Consider the following 21,830-nt stretch of genomic DNA (forward strand, 5'->3'; position numbering starts at 1 on the left):
AATGACGATTGAGCATATTACGCAGAGTACTCCTTCTTTATTAGCTTCTTTAGGTATACAGATTTTAGTATGTTTATCCGATATTTTATGTGGGATGATCTTTTCTAGTTCCATTTGCCTGCAAATTTCATGATTTCCTTGTTTGTTTGTTTTTTTTTTTTTTTTTGATGGGTAGTATTCTTTTGATGGGAATTGCATTGAATCTGTAGATTGTTTTTGGTAAGATGGCCATTTTTACTATGTTAATCCTACCAAGCCATGAGCATGGGAGATCAATCTGTCTTCTGATATCTTCTAATTCTTTCTTCAGAGACTTGAAATTTTTTTTCTTACAAGTCTTTGACTTCCTTGGTTAGGGTTACTCCAAGGTACCTTATGTCATTTGTGGCTATTGTGAAGGGTATTGTTTCCATAATTTCTTTCTCAGCCGTTTTGTCTTTTGCATACAGGAGGGCTACAGATTTTTTTTGAGTTAATTTTGTATCCGGCCACTTTGCTGAAGTTGTTTATCAGCTGTAGGAGTTCTCTGGTATAGTTTGTGGGGTCACTCCCGTATATTATCATATCATCTGCAAATAGTGATAATTTGACTTCTTCATTTCCAATTTGTATCCCCTTCATCAATGGGGAACAGAGCTAAACAGAGTATTCTCTGTAGAGGAATACTGAATGACAGAGAAGCACTTAAAGAAATGCACAACCTCTAACTAGCAGTGTTTTCAAAGCAAAGACTCATGACCAAACCTTTGGCAGAGTACAGGGAATCATAAGAAAGAAGGGGAGTTAGTCTGATGGGGAAAGGATAGGAGCTCCACAAGGACCAAATATATCTGGGCACAGGGTCTTTTCTGAGACTGACATTCAACCAAGGACTATGTATGGATATAACCTAGAACCTCCACTCAGATGTAGCCTGTGGTAGCTCAGTAACCAATTGGTTTCTCAAAGTGAGGGGAACAGGGACTATTTCTAACAGGAACTCAATGACTGGCTCTTTGGTCTCCCCACCCCCAAAGGGAGGAGCAGTCCTGTTAGGCCACAGAGGAGGGCTTTGCAGCCAGTCCTGAAGATACCTGATAAAACAGGATCAGATGAATGGGGAGGATGTCCCCCCTATCAGTGGACTTGGAAAGGGGCATGGTGGAGATGAGGGAGGAAGAGAGGAACTGGGAGGGAATGAGGGATCGGGACACGGCTGGGATAAAGAGTTAATAAAATGTAACTGATAAAAAAATAAAAAATAAAAATAAAAAAGAAATGCACAACCTCATTAGCCATTAGGGAAATGCAAATCAAAACAAATCTGAGATTTCACCTTACACCCATGAGAATGGCCAAGATCAAAAACTCAGGTGACAACACATTCTGGAGAGGTTATGGAGAAAGGGGAAACCTTCTCCACTGCTGGTGGGAATGTAAACTTGTACAACAACTCTGGAAAGCAATCTGGTACTTTCTCAGACAACTAGGAATAGCGCTTCCCCAAGTTCCAGCCATACCACTCCTAGGCATATATCCAAAAGAGGCTCAAGTACACAAGAAGGACATTTGCTCAACCATGTTTGTAGCAGCTTTATTTGTAATAGCCAGAAGCTGGAAACAACCCAGATGACCCTCAACTGAAGAATGGATGCAGAAATTGTGGTACATCTATACAATGGAATATTACTCAGCAATGAAAAATAAGGAAATCATGACATTTGCAGGTAAATGGTGGGACCTGGAGAGGATCATCCTGAGTGAGTTGTCCCGGAAGTAAAAAGACAAACACGGTATATACTCACTCATATAGACATACAACATAGGACAAACCCACTAAAACCTGTGCATCTAAAGAAACTAAGCAAGAGAGAGGACCCTAACTAAAATGTCCAATCCCCATCCGGAAAGGCAAAGAGGATGGACATCAGAAGAAGAAGAAAACAGGAAACAACCTAGGAACCTACCACAGAGGGCCTCTGAAAGCCTCTGCCCTTCAGACTATCAAAGCATATGCTGAGCCTAATGGGCAACTGTTGGGCAGAGTGAATGGAATTTTAGGTAAGAACTGGGAAATAGTAAGAGCTGGAGAGGACAGGGTCTCCACAAGGAGAGCAACAGAACAAGAAAATTGGAACACAGGGAACTTCCCAGAGACTCATACTCCAACCAAGGACTATTCATAGAGATAACCCAGAACCCCTGCACAAATGTAGCCCAGGGCAGTTCAGAATCTAATTGGGTTACATAGTAATGTGAAGAGGGACTGCCTCTGACATGAACTGACTGGCCTGCTCTTTAGTCACCTCCTCCTGAGGGGGAGAAGCCTTACCAGGCCATAGTAGAGGACAATGCAGCCACTTTTGATGTGAACTGATGACTAAGATCAGAAAGGAGAGGAGAACCTCCCCTATCAGTGGACTTGGGGAGTGGCATGCATGCAGAGGGAGGAGAGAGAGTGGGATTGGGAGGGGAGGAGGGAGAGGTTTATGGGGGGATGAAGAATGAAGAAAGTGTAATTGATGAAAAATTTTAAAAAAAGGGAAAAAAATAATTTAAGAACCTTAAATGACTTTCAAATGTGGAGAAAAACATGGAGTTAGTCAATTTACATGGAGCACGTCTCGCCCCTGGGGGCAATGGTCTCCTGAACCTACTCAGACCTCGGACACCACCACTGCTAGTTCTAGAATTGATGCAGGATGTTCCAACGAGGGGGTTAAGGCTTCTCATAATATTTCCTATAAGACCACACCTGTTTGTTTATATCCCCCATTTTTATTCATTATTAGCCAGATAGAGCCAAGTAAATGTGGTAATGATACTTGCTTTTTTTGCCCAATGCTGGAATGCTAGTAAATTTACTAGCTGGTTACTCACATGCCTTGCTGGGTGCCTGTGTCCGTTGATGCCCCTCATGCTATGACTCCCTTCAGACAGAAAAGGGATCTTGGAATTACAGCCGCCATTGTTACTGCCATCTCATTGGCGGCTGTTGGAGCTACCACCACGGCATTAGCCAGGAGTCATACTGTGCAGACTGCTCAGACCCTGAATAACCTTTTAGCCAATGTAGCTCATGCCTTATATGTACAAAAAGGAATTAATGCTCAACTAAAAGGAGGCGTGATGGTGTTCAATCAGAGGATTGACCTCGTGCAGGAGCAAATTGATACCCTATGGCAAATCGCTCAACTTGGCTGTCAATGAAAGTATGCTGGACTTTGAGTCACTAGCATACAGCATGAGAATTTTTCCTCTGCTGCAAATCTGTCTAAACAATTGTCTAGCTATATTTTAGGTAATTGGACTGGAGAATTCGATACTACAATGGAGCAGCTGAGAGTGGCCATTGTCACGGTAAATTCTACCAGAGTGGACACAGGACTAGCCACAGGATTATCATCATGGATTGCTGCAGCCATGAATCATCTGAAGGAATGGGCGGGCATGGGAGCGTTAGCAGGCCTTCTGGTGTTGGTCTCCTTGGTTTGCTCTTTGGGTGGATAACACCTAAATGAACATCGGTACAAAGTCCCAATTTATTTCTAATATCAGAGATCAGACCTCTACTCTTGCCTGCTGCGTCTAAAACAATCAATTTTGGAGAATATTCCCTGAGGTGCTGAGAAGAATGTATATTCTTTTGTGTTGGGTAAAATATTCTGTAGATAAATGTTAGGTCCATTTGATTCATGATGTCTGTTATTTTCATTATTTCTCTGTTTAGTTTCAGTACTGATGATCTGTCCATTGGTGAGAGTGGAATGATGAAATCTCTGACTATTATCTTGTGTGGATTGATCTGTGATTTATATTAGTAATGTTTCTTTTATGAATGTGGATACCCTTGTGTATGGGACATAGACATGCAGAATTGAGACATCATCTTGGTTTGTTACAGTTGATAACAATGTAGTGCCCTTCCCATCTCTTTTAATTATTTTGGTTGAAAGTCTATTTTACTAAATACCAGAATGTCTACTCCAACTTCCTTCTTGGGTCTGTTAGCTTAGAAAACCTTTTTCCAGGCCTTTACTCTAAGGTAATGTTTATCTTTATTGTATCCATCAGATTGAAGGATCCTGTTTTCAAAAAATATGGAATGCTCCACAAATTTGCCTGTCATCTCTATGGATGGGCCATGTGAATCTTCTATATATATTCCAATTTTAGCATGTGTGCTGTCAAAACTAGCACACTCTATTGAAATCAAATGAAGAAGTGTGAACCAACAAAATCACATGATATTATTAGAAATTAAGAGACAGTGAGACACTGAATAATATATTAAGCACGGTGGGATACTTGCTTCAGCCATTATATTTAATTCACTAACATAGAATAATTTTAATTTTTAATTACATTTGAAATGAATATTCCTTCTTGAATGGGTTTTGCGCCTGATGTCAACACAGCAGTTGTTATCTGGCCTTATCAAAATGATGTAGCACTTGGGGGCAAAGATCAAGCCAAGGAGTGCTGCACTGGAGGCCAAGATAGAGAAGACTTCCATAGCCACCATGACCTTCCCCTTTGTGCTGTGGTAGACCGGGAGGAAGGTGACCCACACACAGAAGAATACCTGCATGCTGAATGACAGAAACTTGGCTTCATTGAATGTGTCAGGCAGATTCCTGGACAAGAAGGCCATGGTGTAGCTCCCAAGTGCCAAGGAGCAGAGGTATCCCAAGACACAGTGGAAAGCAACTGCTGAACCCTTGTTGCATATGATGATGATGTGGGCATGTTCAGCATGAGCATCTTGATCAATGAAGGGTGGAGAGGAAAACAACCAGACTCCACAGAGAATAAGTTGGATCAGTGTGCAGAAAGGAATGATGAAATTAGGGGCTCTTGATACCATTAACCACCTTATCAGTCTACCTGGAACAGTGACCTTGAATGCAATAACCACTGTTATAGCTTTGGCCAACACTGTGGAGAGAGCCACAGTGAATGAAATCCCAAACACTGTCTGCTGCATGATGCAGGTGGTTGTGTTGGGCTGGCCAATAAAGAGCAAGGAACTGAGGAAACAGGTGATGAGTGTCAACAGTAGGGTGTAGCTGAGAGCCCGATTATTGGCCTTGACAATGGCTGTGTCTCTGTGCTTCACAAAAACTACTAGGACCGCAGCTGTGAGGGCAGAGAAGCACAGTGCTGTGATGGTGAGAGCTATTCCCAAAGGGTCTTCGTAGGCCAAAAAGCTCACAGTTTTCTGGAAGCAGTGGTTCTTCTGTGAATTTGCATAGTGACTTTCTGGACACTTCACACACTGCTCCATATCTGTTCAGAAATGAAGTGTCTGTGATTCAATCCTCAGGTAGTCCCCTTCACCCTAAGCTGTTACTCAGCCTCAGCTCATTGAAATTTTCCTTGACTCACCCTACTTTATTGTTTCAGAAACATATATTTAAATACTCTATGAATCATTTCAACTCTATAAAGCCATCTTTATCTATGGTGACAACAATCAAAGAAGGTCAATTCTATTTCTCTGTGTCGGTTGCATCTGTATTATAAGTCATAAGATTACCTAATAATAGTGCATAATTCTAATTGAATTCCTACAACCCCTTGTGAAAATAATCTCTAATTCTGGTCATGTAATTTATACAATATAGTCAACAGTGTTTGTAATTTATTAAGAAAATTAATTAACAAAATTATTGTTCTCAAATATTAGACTCAAATTTATTTTCTCATAATCCAATAATAGTCTAGTTTGTTTCATACTCTTAATAATTTTGAAATAAAACTAATCAAGAGAGAGGACCCTGAAAAAAACACTCAATCCCCATCCTGAAAAGTAAAGAGGATGGACATCAGAAGAAGAAGAAAACAGGAAACAACCTAAGAACCTGCCACAGAGGGCTTCTGAAAGGCTCTGCTCTGCAGACTATCAAAGCAGACACTGAGACTTATGACCAACTGTGGGGCAGAGTGCATGGAATCTTCTGTAAGAAGTGGGAAATAGTAAGAGCTAGAGAGGACGGGAACCCCACAAGGAGAGAAACAGAACCAGAAAATTTGAACAGAAGGAACGTCCCAGAGACTCATACTCCAACCAAGGACTATTCATGGAGATAACCTATAACCCCTGCACAGATGTAGCACATGACAGTTCAGTGTCCAAGTGGGTTACATAGTAATGGGAAGAGGGACTGCCTCTGACATAATCTCATAGGCCTGCTCATTGATCACCACCCTCTGAGGGGGGACCAGCCTTACCAGGCCACAGAAGATGACAATGCAGCCACTCCTGATGTGAGCTGATAGACTAAGATCAAAAGGAAGGAGTAGAGGACCTCCCCTATCAGTGGACTTGGGGAGGGGTATGTGTGAAGAAGGGGGAGGTAGGGCGGGATCGGGAGGGGAGGAGGAAGGGGCTTATGAAGGGATACAAAGTGAATAAGGTGTAATTAATAAAAAAAGAATTAAAAAACTTACCATTTTTTCTTAAAGCTTAAATTCTGCACTAATATGTTCTTATATTTAGCTACAGAAAATTTTCACAAATGGTGAGAGATCTTTTGAAATATTAATAGTCATTCAAAAAAAGAAAATCTGAATACATTGCTCCTAAACATTTGTGTCTTTTATCTTGAATTAATAACATATACACCTCTGTTTTGAATGCCATATTTCTATTACATACATCAAACTTATGTGAATTTCTGACAACCAACACCACATCAATGGATTTCCTCATGTTTAATATTTCAGTTAAATATTTATCAAGCTGACTCTCGCCATACCTCTTCAACAAAGTACTTGAAGTCCTAGCCAGAGCAATAAGACAACTAAAGGAGATCAAGGGGATACAAATCATAAAGGAAGAGGTCAAAGTGTCACTATTCGCAGATGATATGATGATATATATGAGCGACCCCAAAAATTGAACCAGACAACTCCTCCAGCTGATAAAAACCTTCAGCAAAGTGGCAGGATACAAAATCAACTCAAAAAAATCAGAAGCCCTCCTGTATACCAAAAACAAAAGGGCTGAGAAAGAAATTAGGGAAACAACACCTTTCACAATAGCCACTAATAACATAAAGTACCTTGGGGTGACACTAACAAAGCAAGTGAAAGACCTGTTTGAGAAAAACTTCAAGTCTCTGTAGAAAGAAATTGAAGAAGATATCAGAAGATGGAAAGATCTCCCATGCTCATGGATTGGTAGGATTAACATTGTGAAAATGGCCATCCTGCCAAAAGCAATCTACAGATTCAATGCAATTCCCATCAAGATACCAACTCAATTCTTTACAGACCTTGAAAAAAAGATTCTCAGCTTCATATGGAGAAACAAAAAACCCAGAATATCCAAAATAATCCTGTACAACAACAGATCATCTGGAGGTATCTCCATCAACGATCTCAACTTGTACTACAAAGCAATAGTAATAAAAACTGCATGATATTGGCATAAAAACAGAAAGGAGGATCAATTGAACCCCATAGAAAATCCAGAAATAAATCCACACACCTATGAATACTTGATTTTTGAAAAAGAAGCCAAAACTATTCAATGAAAAAAAAGACAGCATCTTCAACAAATGGTGCTGGTCCAACCGGATGTCTACATGCAGAAAAATGAAAATAGATCCATATTTATCACCCTGCACAAAACTAAAGTCCAAGTGGATCAAAGACCTCAGCATAAAACCAGATACTCTAAATCTGTTAGAAGAAAAACGGGGAACAGCCTAGAACTGGTTGGCACAGGAGACAACTTCCTGAACAGAACACCAACAGCACAGGCTCTAAGAGCAACAATCAATAAATGGGACCTCATGAAACTGAAAAGCTTCTGTAAAGCAAAGGACACCATCATCAAAACAAAACGACTGCCTACAGATTGGGAAAGAATCTTCACTAACCCTTTATCTGACAGAGGACTAATATCCAGCATATACAAAGAACTAAAGAAGCTGAAAAGCAGCAAACCAAGTAATCCAATTAAAAAATTGGGGAACAGAGCTGAACAGAGAATTCTCGACAGAGGAATATCGAATGGCAGAGAAGCTCTTAAAGAAATGCTCAACCTCATTAGCCATCAGGAAAATGCAATCAAAACGACCCTGAGATATCACCTTACACCCATCAGAATGGCCAAGATGAAAAACTCAAGTGACAACACATGCTGGAGAGGTTGTGGAGAAAGGGGAACCCTCTTTCACTGCTGGTGGGAATGTAAACTGGTACGACCACTCTGGAAATCTATCTGGCGCTTTCTAAGACAATTAGGAATAGTGCTTCCTCAAGACTGAGCTAGACCACTGCTAGGTATATACCCAAAGTTTGCTCAGGTACACAAAAGGGATACTTGCTCAACCATGTTTATAGCAGCTTTATTTGTAAGAGCCAGAACCTGGAAACAATCCAGATATCCATCAACGAAGGAATGGGTACAGAAATTGTGGTATTTTTACACAATGGAATACTACTCAGCAATCAAAAAGGAGGAAATCATGAAATTTTCAGGCAAATGGTGGAATCTAGAAAAGATCATTCTGAGTAAAATATCCCAGAAGGAGAAAGACAAACACGGTATATACTCACGTACATAGACCTATAAGATATGATAAACATAATGAAATCTATACACCTAAAAAAGATAATCCAGAGAGTGGACATGGGGTGAGATGATCAATCCTTGTTTAGAAATACAGATGGGATGTGCATTGAACATATGACACGAGTCTACTAAGTGCATCTGAAAGACTCTAACTAGCAGTGTTTTCAAAGCAAAGACTCATGACCAAACCTTTGGCAGAGTACAGGGAATCATAAAAAAGAAGAGGAGTTAGTCTGATGGGCAAAGGATAGGAGCTCCACAAGGACCAAATATATCTGGGCACAGGATCTTTTCTGAGACTGACATTCAACCAAGGACCATGTATAGATATAACCTAGAACCTCCGCTCAGATGTAGCCTGTGGTAGTTCAGTAAACAATTGGTTTCTCAAAGTGAGGGGAACAAGGACTATTTCTAACAGGAACCCAATGACTGGCTCTTTGGCCTCCCTACCCCACAAGGGAGGAGCAGTCCTGTTAGGCCACAGAGGAGGGCTTTGCAGCCAGTCCTGAAGATACCTGATAAAACAGGATCAGATGAATGGGGAGGAGGTCCCCCCTATCAGTGGACTTAGAAAGGGGCATGGTGGAGATGAGGGAGGGAGGGATGGAAGGACTGGGAGGGAATGAGGGAGCGGGACACGGCTTGGATAGAGTTAATAAAATGTAACTGATAAGAAAAAAATAAAATTAAAAAAAGTTAAAAAAAGAAAAAATATATTTATCAAGTGTATTTTCAGGACAATAAAATCTCTGTTTTATTCTCTTGTTTGTTTAATTTTCTCAAGATATTTTCTCAACTGTTTTCAACATTCACAGCTTATTTGTTTGCTTCTGTTATGAGTGATTTCTTGCTGATTTCCTCTTGTATAATGCATGCTTTAGGCATAGAATTCTATCTCTGACTTAATAAAGCTACATTATAGATGATTATTAACTAATTTATATAAAATAACACTTCTTTCTAAAAATAGGCTTTGCTTAGTCTTTAATAATGAATCAGTGAATCTGAATTTTTATTTTTATCATGTGTTTACCATACTTTGATTTAAGTATTGTTTCAAAATATATTCACTAAGAGAAAACTGTGAATGATTTAGTATATTCATGACTGAAGTGCTCCTACTTTTGCATATTGAATATATTTATGAACACATAATGTAGCTAAAATGCGCAGGAGGAATATTTATCAAAGAGTATTTCCTTCCTGGTAGTATAAGCCCACATGAAATTTCATGGTTGGGGGAGGGAGTTCATATCACATAAGGAGGAATGTGATGCTGCCATTTAGCTTAATCTACTTATTGTCAAACAATCTTCTAAATGTTTGTGATTACACACATTGCAAAGTAACACTCTCCTTACTCAAAGAAGCCTTTTCACAGTCATCTGTGCTTAGGGCAAAGAATTGTGACTGTGGAATATCCTGGGAAGAAGTTTTGCTTTAATCCCCATCATTAAACAAGGACTTCTAAAGCATCTGCTCCAACACTCAAGAAATGTAAGGAAATGAATGCAAAAAAGGGTATGAACTGTGAATTGCCTGCTTCCAGGCTACCCATGTATTGCATTAACAATTACATCAACAAATAGGGATAAGTTTGCTGGTTGGTTCTGTTAAGTATGAGTTGAAGAAAAGTGAGGAGATTGTCTTCCTTTACCTGCTAAACTATGTCCTGCAAAGACACCCAAAGAAAGGACAAGTTAATAACTTTGCTTGTGTAACAGTTGAGGACTACACTATATTCCAGGGTACAGTCTGAATCCAACGGACATGCAGATGACCATAATGAAACCAAATACGACACACAAAAATGGGAAAAAAGAAACTGTTAAAAGGATGTTAAAGGATGAGTGTTGACAAATGTTGGTAGAGGGGAACATACCTGCGATATTTTGAATACATGTGGAAAATTGCAAAGGTGTGAACTTAACAACAACAACAAAAACCAAATGAAAGCCATGCCTGCCAGAAAACCAGATAGACTGCCTGCAACATTCTTCACTCCCTGTTCCTCCAGACACTATTCCTCAATTTCATCCTTAGTGCAACTGAACACCTGCTGCAAACTCTCTTTCTCACTGTCCATATTGTCTGTGGTTTCCACAGGCATTCCCTTCTTATTTTACCTCTTCCCACTCGGTGCTGTATCCAGCAGGAACACCCTGGGAAACCACTGGTCATTCCTGCCAGAAAAGGGGGTAGGATGTCTAAAGGCTTCTCCTCTCTCTGATTTCCTAGACCAAATGCCCCACTGTCATCCCAAACTCCAAAGCAGACCAACCTTGGCAGTTTTCCATGCACTGCTTACTTGGATTCTACAAATCTTCCCCCGTCTTTTCTCTCATTACTTCTTCCTTTGTCTTGGAGCCTAACTCCATCAAGTAACCCCTGAAAATTCCAGACCTGGTCTCCTCATGGCAACAAGAAATCTAAAGTAGACCTGTATTTTAAAAGAATAAAAATGCCAATCATTCAATTTTACTATTAAAGAGGAGCCACATGCTGTTGTGAAATCCTTTTAGTTTAGGGAAGCAGAGACAGCACCCAGCTGACCTTTCTACTCAGCCTACATTCCAGATGGAAGAAGGCGACTGGCATGCACAGTTTCTGAGCTGTGGAAGAGCTGAACACCTGAGTGGGTGAGTGGAAGGACTTCTGAAGCCAGGGAAATGATGGAGAGGCTTTCTAAAAGACGGGAAACATCACACAAGGTGAGAACTTTGGTTTCAGGTCACCCATGGACTTGTTTGGGGAAAGAGAGAAACAATCCTTAGATCTCCTGGCACTCCCTTTTCTCGGATATCCCCCCTTCTCGGCACAGCCAGCTCACCGAGGTTCTCAGCTCAGAGCTCATGGCCTGGGCTCTGCAGCCAGTGGCTGAGGTGGAGCTCCTAGCCCCTTAGCTGTAACTGTCAGCGTTAGCGGTCTTGGAGTCCCAGACCCATGGCACCATCCTCCCAGGGTTCCAGGTCTGCTAGATGCCATACTGGCTCCACATGGTCTCTCAGCCACTGACTGAATGGCCCACCTGAACCCTCAGAGACGGATAATAGGCTATAGAGCCAGCAAAGCCAGCAAACCCACCATACAAGCTAGGCATTCCAGGATCTGGGCCTCCCTGGCCTGGAGATCACAGTGGAGAGCACCCAGGACTTCCCAGAAGGCATCTGGACTGGCATCCCAGTCGCCAGCTGCAGCTGGATTTCCTAACCTGGTGGCTGCAGCAGCAATGAGCTGGCAGAGCATTTCAGTCCTCCTGCATAAGACCAAGCAGGGCCAAACCAGAGAGCAGAGAGCCGGGAAACCCCGATCCCTGCCGATGTGACCTGCTTGAGAGTGAGTGCAACCTTGAGTGTCTGCAGAGCCCCAAATTCAGGGACCTTCTAAAATAGAAACCATGCATCAGACCCCTCTCACCCAGAGACCCACTGTGGAAAACCGAAGGTCACTAGGGACATTGAGGCCCCTCATCTGCGGGTCTAACGGAGGAGTTAAGGGAGTTAATGCACAGAGCCCATCACCAGAGCCTGCCTGCTAAATATACAGTGCATGCACAAATAACCACCTAGAAGCCTGCAAGGCAGAGCCCATCCCAAACACTCAAGGGTTCAACATTCTCTGTCACTCTGTCCCTCGAGATACACTTCTACACACACACACACCAGAAAGTGAGCCTGCATTTGCCCTTCTGCACCAGCGTACTTTCCTACCACAGGTATAGATAGTGCACCAACACACATGCTGAGGACACGGCAGGACCTTTCTCAGCTTCCTGAAGAACTCTCCAGACGCCATAGAAAAATAGTACCAATCTGACGTGCAGAATCCAGAAACAAACAGGGAAGCTTTCAAATAAGCCAATGGCTAGGGGTAGGTGAAAAAACACATACAACATAAATCAGGACATCATGACTTCACCAGCAACCTCCAAAATTGACGGATACTCCAATTCATCAGAAGCACAGGAAAATGACTTTAAAGCTATGCTTACCCAATTATTTGAGGTTCATAAAGAGGAAACAAACAATTCTCTCAGAGTAATAGACATGCAAATTCAGACAGTTAAAGATGAACTGAACAAATCTATCAAAGATTTGGCCAGTCAATTGGAGGCAGAAAAGGAGGAAATGGACAAAATTCTTAAAGAAACACAGGCAAATATGGCCAAACAAATAGAGGCATAAGTAGAGATAGAATTAGTGGCATATAGAGAAGAAATGAACAAAAAAAAAATAGAGACCATCGTAGAGAGACAGGAATCCACATTCAAACAAATGAAGGAAATGGTGAAAGGCATGAAAACAGAATTATAATCAGTAAAGAAAACACAAACTGAGAAAACCTTGGAGTTGGAGAAATTGGAGAAAAGATCAGGAACCACAAAGGTAAGCATCACCAACAGAATGAAAGAGATGGAAGAGAGAATCTCTGGAGCTGAAGATACACTTGCAGAAATTGATATTTCTCTCAAAGAAAAAGTAAAATCAGAAGAGTCCCAAACACAAAATATCCAAGAAATCAAGGACACCATGAAATGATGAAATCTAAGAATAATAGGAATTGATGAAAAAGAAGACTCCAGGCTCCAAGATCCAGAAAATATTTTCAAGAAAATCATAGAAGAAAAATTATCCCTAACTTAAAATAGAGATGTCCATAGATATACAAGAGGCCTACAGAACTCCAAATTGACTATACCAGAAAAGAAACACATCATGTCACATCATAGTCAAAACACTAAATCTACAGAATAAAGAAAAGATATTAAAAGCAGCAAGGGAAAAAGGCCAAGTAACACAGGAAGGTAGACCTATCAGAATCACACTGGACTTCTCATCAGAAACTACCAAAGCCAGAAGGGCCTGGGCAGGTGTCATGCAGACTCTAAGAGTCCACAGATGCCAACCCAGACTACTACACCTTACAAAGGTTTCAATCAACATAGATGGAAAAAAAAAAACATTCCATGACAAAACTAAATTTATGCAAAATCTACACAGCAAACCAGCCCTACAGAAGATACTAGAAGGAAAACTCCAATCCAATGAAAACAATTTCACCCAAGAAAAGATAACATACAGATAATTTCACAAGAAAAATTAAAAGAAAACAAGCAATGAAACATAGTAAGACCACCGACTCCAATATAAAAGGAACTAACATTCGTTGGTCACTATTATCTATCAACATCAATGGACCCTAACCCTTACCCTAACTCTTCAATAAAAAGACACAGACTAACAGAATGGGTGCGGAAACAGGATCCAACATTCTGCTGCATCCAAGAAATGCACCTCTGCAACAAAGATAAACACTACCTCAGATTAAAGGGCTGGAAAAATGTCTTTCAAGCAAAAGGACCCAGAAAACAAGCTGGGATAGCTATCCTAATATTTACTAAAATAGACTTTCAACCAAAATTAATCAAAAAAGATGAGGAGGGATACTACATTCTCATCAAAGAAAAAAATCCACCAAGAGGACATCGCAATTCTGAACATCTATGCCCAAAATATAAGACCGCCTACATTCATTAATGAAACATTATTAAAACTTAAATCACACATACATCCCAACACCTTAATAGTGGGAGACTTCAACAATCCACTTTAACCAAGGGACAGATCATCTACACAGAAGCCTAATAAAGAGATAAAGGCACTTACAGAGGTCCTAAATCAAATGGACCTAACAGATGTCTACAGAACTTTCCACCCAAACTCAAAAGAGTATACCTTCTTTTCAGCACTTCATGGAACCTTCTCCAAAATAGACCATATAGTTGGTCACAAAGCAAGCCTCAACAGATACAAGAAGATTGAAATAATCCCCTGTATTCTATTTGACCACCATGGACTAAAGCTGGACCTCAACAACAATGGAATTAGAAAAAAAGCCTACAAGCACATGGAAACTGAAAAACTTGCTGCTCAATGAAAGGTTAAGGAAGGTTAAGGAAGAAAGAAAGAAAGAAATCTAAGACTTCCTGGAATTCAATGAAAATGAAGGTACAACATACCCTAATTTATGGGACACATGAAAGCAGTACTCAGAGGAAAATTCATAGCACTAAGTGCCTTCAAGAAGAAATTTGTGGCATCTCATCCAAGCAACTTAATGGCCCAACTTAAAGCCCTAGGAAAAAAAGAAGCAAATACACCCAAGAAGAGCAGATGGCTGGAAATAATCAAACTCAGGGCTGAAATCAATCAATTAGAAACTAATAAAACTATTCAAAGAATCAATGAAACCAAGAGCTGGTAGTTTGAGAAAATCAACAAGATAGACAAACCTGTAGCCAAACTAACTAAAAGGCTGAGAGAAACTATCAAAATCAGCGAAATCAGAAATGAAAAGGGGGACATAACTACGGACACTGTGGAAATCCAAACAATCACTAAGTCATAATACAAAAGCGTATATGCCACAAAATTCTAAAATGAAAGAAATGGACAATTTTCTTGATAGATTCCAACTACCATAACTAAGTCAAGATCAGGTAGAAAGACTGAGTGGTCCTACATCCCCCAAGTAAATAGAAGTAGTCATCAACAGTGTCCCTTCCAAAAAAAAAAAAAAAAAAAAAAAAAGCCCTGGGCCAGATGGATTCATGGCAGAATTCTACCAGATCTTCAAAGAAGTGCTAACTCCAATTCTCTCCAAAATATTCCACAAAATAGAAACAGAAGAAACATTAACAAACTCATTCTATGAAGCCACAGTCACCTTGATACCTAAACCACACAAAGACCCAACAAAGAAAGAGAACGTCAGACCTATATCTCTTATGAACATTGATGCAAAAATACTCAATAAAATCCTTGCAAACTGAATCCAAGAACACATCAAACATATCTATCATCCACCATGACCAAGTAGGCTTCATCCCAGGCATGCAAGGGTGGTTCAACATATGGAAATCCATCAATGTAATCCACCACATAAACAAACTGAAAGAGAAAAACCACATGATCGTCTCCTTAGATCCAGAAAAAGCATTTGACAAAGTCCAACACCCATTAATGTTTAAAGTCTTGAAGAGATCAGGGATACAAGGCACATACCTAAACATAGTAAAGGCAATATACAGCAAGCCTATAGCCAACATGAAACTCAATGGAGAGAAACCTAAATCAATCCCACTGAAATCAGGGACAAGACAAGGCTCTTCACTCTCTCCATAGCTCTTCAATATAGAACTTGAAGTCCTAGCTAAAGCAAAAAGACAACTAAAGGAGATCAAGGGGATACAAATCAGAAAGGAAGAGGTCAAAGTGTCACTATTCACAAATAATATAATAGCATACATGAGTGTCCCCAAAAATTCAACCAGAGAACTCCTTCAGCTGATGAACACCTTCAGCAAAGAACCAGGATACAAAATCTACTAAAAAAAAAAAAATCAGAAGCCCTTATGTATACCAAAGACAAAATGTCCAAAAAAGAAATCAGAGAAACAACAACCTTCACAATAGCCACTAATAACATAAGTACCTTGGGGTGACACTAACAAAGCAAGTGAAAGACCTTTTTGAAAAAAAACTTCAAGTCTCTGAAGAAAGAAATTGAAGAAGATATCAGAAGTTGGAAAGATCTCCCACGCTCATGGATTGGTAGGATTAACATTGTGAAAATGGCCATCCTGCCAAAAGCAATCTAAAGATTCAATGCAATTCCCATCAAGATACGAACTCAATTCTTTACAGACCTTGAAAAAAATATTCTCAGCTTCATATGGAGAAATAAAAAACAAAGAATCTCCAAAATGATCCTGTACAACAACAGATCATCTGGAGGTATCTCCATCCATAATCTCAAGCTGTACTACAGAGCAATAGTAACAAAAACTGCATGGTTTTCGCATAGAAACAGAATGGGGGATCAATGGAAACAAATAGAAGACCAAGAAATAAACCCACACCTATGAATACTTGATTTTTGACAAAGAAGCCAAAACCATTCAATGGAAAAAAGACAGCATCTTCAACAAATGGTCCTGGTCCAACTGGATGTCTACATGTAGAAAAATGAAAATAGATCCATATTTATCACCCTGCACAAAACTAAAGTCCAAGTGGATCAAAGACCTCAACATAAAACCAGATACTCTAAATCAGTTACAAGAAAAAGTGGGGAAGAGCCTTGAACTCATTGGCACAGGAGATTACTTCCTGAACAAAACACCAATAGCACCGGCTCTAAGAGCAACAATCAATAAATGGGACCACTGAAAAGCTTCTGTAAAGCAAAAGACACTGTCATCAGAACAAAAAGACTTACTACAGACTGACTGGGAAAGGTTCTTCATCAACCCGGTACCTGACAGAGGGCTGATATCCAGAATATATAGAACTAAAGAAGTTAAAAAGCAATAAATCAAGGAATCCAATAAAAATGGGGTACAGAGCTACACAGAGAGTTCTCTGTAGAGGAATATTAAATGTCAGAGAAACACTTAAAGAGCTGCTCAACATCCTTAGCCATCAGAGAAATGCAAATCAGAATGACCCTGAGATTTCACCTTACACCCATCAAAATGGCTAAAATAAAAAACTCAAATGACAACACATGCTGGAGAGGTTGTAGAGAAAGGGAGACCCTCCTCCATTGCTGGTGGGAATGTAACCTGGTACAACCACTTTGGAAATCAGTCTGACGCTTTCTCAGACAATTAGGAATAGCGCTTCCTCAAGGTCCATCTATACCACTCCTAGTTTGAAAGTCATAGGCTTACTTGTATAGGTGAGTTAATCACTCTTATCACATTCTTTCAGGTCTGAAAATCTTCATCAGTATAACTGAGTTTAATTACAGAAATTACAAAAGTATAGATTAAACATAATAAATATGTAAATATTTTTATATCTCTTCATAATGGGTGATGTAATGAATGTGTTTCTACATAGTTTTCAAGTGGGAATTTTGTGCATCACATGGCAGCTTTCTGAACAACTTTGTATTGAAGACTGATTATATGAACTTGAATTTTCCGTTTTGGCTCATGTGAATCAGTACAAATAGAAATAAATGAATCTCATTAAGGGGATCTTGAAACTAAAAACATACTGTGGAATTTCCATGTAAATTAATGGAAATAATGGAATAAAATTAATAGAATAAAAGCCTAAGTGAAGTAACCAGGCCCCAACAACAAGCATACCATGTATTAATTTATATGAGGCTTTTCCCTGTTAAGTATTGGTAAGAAGGCTACACTTGATATAGCCAGTGAGGGTAGGTACAAAGTTAGTCTTAGGAAATAGAACTAGAGTTAATAGTTATGGATGAATATGAGGTGAGATAGGAACAAGAAGATCAAATGTGCAATGGAGAAAAGAAGGGAGTTCAGAAGCAATTGATAGGATGAACAGCTGAAAAGAAGTGACAACTGGTGGTGTATTGGACACCATTACAGTAGAAGATATATATGTGTGTGTATATATATATATATATATATATATATATATACATATATATATATATGAGCCCAACATCAACTACACATCTCTAGCCACCAAATGAAAGCTCCTGTGTCAAGAATGAGTTACATATAACTGTTAGTTAATGGGGCCCTAGAGAACTCCCAACAACTTAGGCTATTGCAAAAGATATTTGTTGCTCTCCACAAACAGAGGATAGGTGAAATTCTGACATCCCATCTTGCACCTTTAAGAATGCTTAAGAGCATAAATATATTTATCTGCTCATGAAGGCAAGGATGTAGAGTAGGAACTCTCCTCCCTTCTTGGTGGGAGGGAAAACTTGTTCAGCACATTGTAATCAGTGTGTTATTTTCTCACAATGATGAAAATCAATCTGCTTCAAGATTCATCTTTACCACTCTTGGGAATATACCCAAAGGATGTTTCGTCCAACCACAGGGGTGCTTTATTAACCATGCTCACTGCTGCTCTATCCACAAATCCAGAAACCAGAAACAATCTAGATGTCCCTCAACAGAAGAATGAATAAAGCTTATATGATACATTCACATGATGGCCTCTAAATAAGCTGTTTAAAAATGACACTGTGAAATTTTCAGGCAAATGGATGGATGTAGAAAAGATTATCTGGAGTAAGGTTAGCCTAATGAAGTCCTATTGAAATCTCGTAATGAAGTCTCCAAATAGTGGGGAGAAAAAAAACCCAACTGTACAGCTCTTGAAAAATAATGCAGCTACAAGTACCAGGACGGTTTCATGATCTTGAGCAGTTGCCTAAAAAGATGAAATGGAAATCCCAAGAAAACCAGGCTGCTGCCAAGACAAGAGGTGTTTTCCTGAACAGTCTGACAGACAGGCCCCACAGTGGAAGACAACACAACAAAGCAACTCATTAAACTTGAAGAGGTTAAAATGGTGCTACGTAGAACCTTCACCTTCCAGGTTCTAACTGTTCATGACACAGAATGGTACTTTTAAGTTGTCAAAAGATGTGTGTTTACACCAATGCAACTACCAAATTTTGGTATATAACCAGCCTTGTATACAGAATATGGTAGGTAATTAATTGTGGCACCAACCTTGAGGGAATAACCAACCAATGTCTGTTTATACTCATGAATCTCTCCATGAGATGATACAAATACCTGATTCTATTTGAGCTACCAAGGACCAGAGACTTGATAACCCAGAGACCTTTGGTCAAACCAATGTTATTGTTCTAAAAAAAGGATGTTTGATTATATTCTTCCAAACACACAGATTAGTGCCTTATTCAGTCTAAAAAACTGAAATCACAGAGCCCACACTTTTCTTTATCAGGTCCACTGCACATATACTAGAGCTTCCAGTTTAGCACTTAGGGGCTTTTACTTTTCTTTTGTCTTGTCTTCTCCAACCTTGAAATGATGGGTTTTATTTTACCTATTTATATGTTAATTTTTTATGTTTTGTTATTATTTCTCAGAACCATGTTCTTTTTCTAGTGAGACAGAGATAATGAATGGATCTGGATGAGAGCGAAGGTAAGGGGAAACTGAGAGAGGTAGAGGGAGAGGAAATTTATTCTTATTATATTGTGTGAGAAAGAGTCTATGTTTAGGAAAAGGTAGGCAGATTCAAAAGAACAAATTATATGAAATAATTGATTTTCAGTAAGAAACTTTATCATAAAGATAAAATATATGTACAAAGGAAATCAAATCCAAATCTTCAGTCACCTGAAGTGTTAAAAAACACTTGTACTAAGAATAAACATAAATAGGATGTGAGAAATCCAAGCCTTAAGTGAATCTTAAATGTGACCATAAGGAAATGGGGCTCAAAACTGTCTATGGTGGAAAGAAAGAGACTGCTAACTTTTGGGCAAAGTGGTTCTCTTTAGGGAAGAATATTTGCAATGGATCAGCAGTGTGAGTCAAGGATGACTTTAATGTCTACAGTGTTTTATCTATCTATGAATTATCTCTGTATCTGTGTATGTATTTATCTGTATATCTATATCTATCTAAAAGAAAATAAAAGTAACAGCAATGCTTAAATTTCTAATCAAGGAAAAAGATCATTATCTTCCCTCCAGTCCTGTTCCATTTGCTTAGGTATTGCAGATAACCTGTGCACAGATAAGAAAATCTTCTGTAAGCCTGTATTTACCTGTCTCATTCGAAATCTCATTTTCTGCACAAGGAGTGCAATCAAAGCAGCAGACAGCCTTGCCTTCCTGGGTGGCTTTCCTGAATCCTGGCCTACAGCTCTCACTGCACACAGACTGAGGAATCTGAGAGAAATAAAAGTTATTGGCAAATGCTCAATCTTTTGTGAAAAATCCAAGAAATTAGAGAATTTCTGAGTATCACTGAATAGTAAATTTTCAAATGATTACACATGCTATTGAAAACAATCGATTTGGGTATTGCTAATTTTGGTAGCTTTGGGTCTACGTAGACTACATGCTTAAATATTGGTACGATACATTAAGCTGCAGTTAAGAGTATGTCATTAAAGTAATGTTCTAAAAGGTCACAGTATGGCTCTAGAAAGCGGTCTCTATATTTGCTATTAGAGTGAGCTTTCATATCCACTGTGATTGTGAATGTTGAGAACTTGACAGGGCTTGGCTTTACCATGGAAATGAATCTTTGAGTGTATGTGTGAAGAATTTTATACAGACATTTCTGTGAGGTGCAGGGAACCTTATGGAAGAAGAGATAAATAAAAAGACCTTGAGGGGACAGGAACTCAATAAGGAGACAAACATAGCTAAAAACCTAGGGCCAGGGTTACCTGGAAAGACGACTGACACTCTAGCCAAAGACCATGCATGGAGCAGACTTAGACACTCTGCTCAGAGAAAGCCAATAGAGGGCTCAGATTTCAAGTTGGTTCCTAGGAAGGGATCATGAGGTTTCTCTGACATAAACTCAGTGGCCAGCTCTTTGATCACCTTCCCAGGGTTGGGGGGTGGGTTGCAGCCTTGCCAGGACAGAGAGGAATATGATGCAGCCAGCCCTGATGAGACCTGATAGGCTAGGGTCAGTTAGAAGGGGAGGAGGACCAGCCCTATCATGTGCCTAAAGAAAGGACATAGAGAGAAAATAAGGAGGGTGGGTAGAATATAATGGAGAGAGCTTCATCAGGGGATACAAATTGAATAAATTTTAATAAATAAATTAATACAGATAAAAGGAAAAAAGAACTGCATGAGCTTAATTAAATGAGCTCTTCTATTGATCAGAGGCAGGGAATGAGAAAGGAGTCTTTATTAGTTAAATATTGATTGGTACTGAATGACAGTACAAGGATCATTACATCCTGAAAATTATTTTAGTTTTCATAAAAAGTTAAAGCAGTAAGATGAATCACAACTCACCTTTGTAAAGCTTATTGGCCATTGAATCAACTGATCAGATAAAGACAACTGTTGACCCTGGGGAGCAATTGGAGAAAAGTTTCCTATTTTCACCTTTAATCCTAGACCTTTTGGAAAGTTCCAAAAGTTGAGAATATCATACACTGGGTCTAAGTTTCTTCCCTCATCCATCACTGTGTCACTGCTCATATGATTTTCCAGAAGGGTGTTCTTTAGGAAAGGGTGGAGCTACGAGAGATTCAGAAATATATGTTGAAATACATCTCAGAAAATACAAATATTTTTTAAAGGGTAATACAATGAAATCTCAGTGGTTTTAACCCTTCATGATAAAAAGTAAATTTGAAGGAGCCACCAAATGAATGATACTTGGATTGAAATGCATTAAGTATTGAAAATTCCATTCTGTTCTAGAGATATCTATCGTTGCACAAAGCACAGCTAAGACAAC

General features: G+C 39.4%; 1 protein-coding gene and 1 non-coding gene across 2 annotated transcripts in view; both read right to left on the reverse strand.

Annotated features, from left to right (window-relative positions):
* Positions 1-4,073: 4,073 nt before the first annotated feature.
* On the reverse strand, positions 4,074-4,179 carry LOC132650508 (U6 spliceosomal RNA). Its single transcript, XR_009588858.1, has one exon. It is a non-coding gene; the product is annotated as a U6 spliceosomal RNA (small nuclear RNA).
* A 157-nt stretch (positions 4,180-4,336) lies between these two features.
* The window catches only part of LOC110549242 (vomeronasal type-2 receptor 116-like), a 62,855-nt gene continuing 45,361 nt past the window's right edge, over positions 4,337-21,830 (reverse strand). Inside the window, exons 4-6 of the mRNA XM_060375834.1 lie at positions 21,380-21,607; positions 20,164-20,287; positions 4,337-5,268 (exon numbers count right to left, since the gene is read on the reverse strand). Of these exons, the coding sequence (XP_060231817.1) occupies positions 4,337-5,268; positions 20,164-20,287; positions 21,380-21,607 (1,284 nt within the window). The remainder of the gene's footprint in view (positions 5,269-20,163; positions 20,288-21,379; positions 21,608-21,830) is intronic.

This window comes from Meriones unguiculatus, assembly GCF_030254825.1.
Source record: "Meriones unguiculatus strain TT.TT164.6M chromosome 13 unlocalized genomic scaffold, Bangor_MerUng_6.1 Chr13, whole genome shotgun sequence".
Taxonomy (NCBI): domain Eukaryota; kingdom Metazoa; phylum Chordata; class Mammalia; order Rodentia; family Muridae; genus Meriones; species Meriones unguiculatus.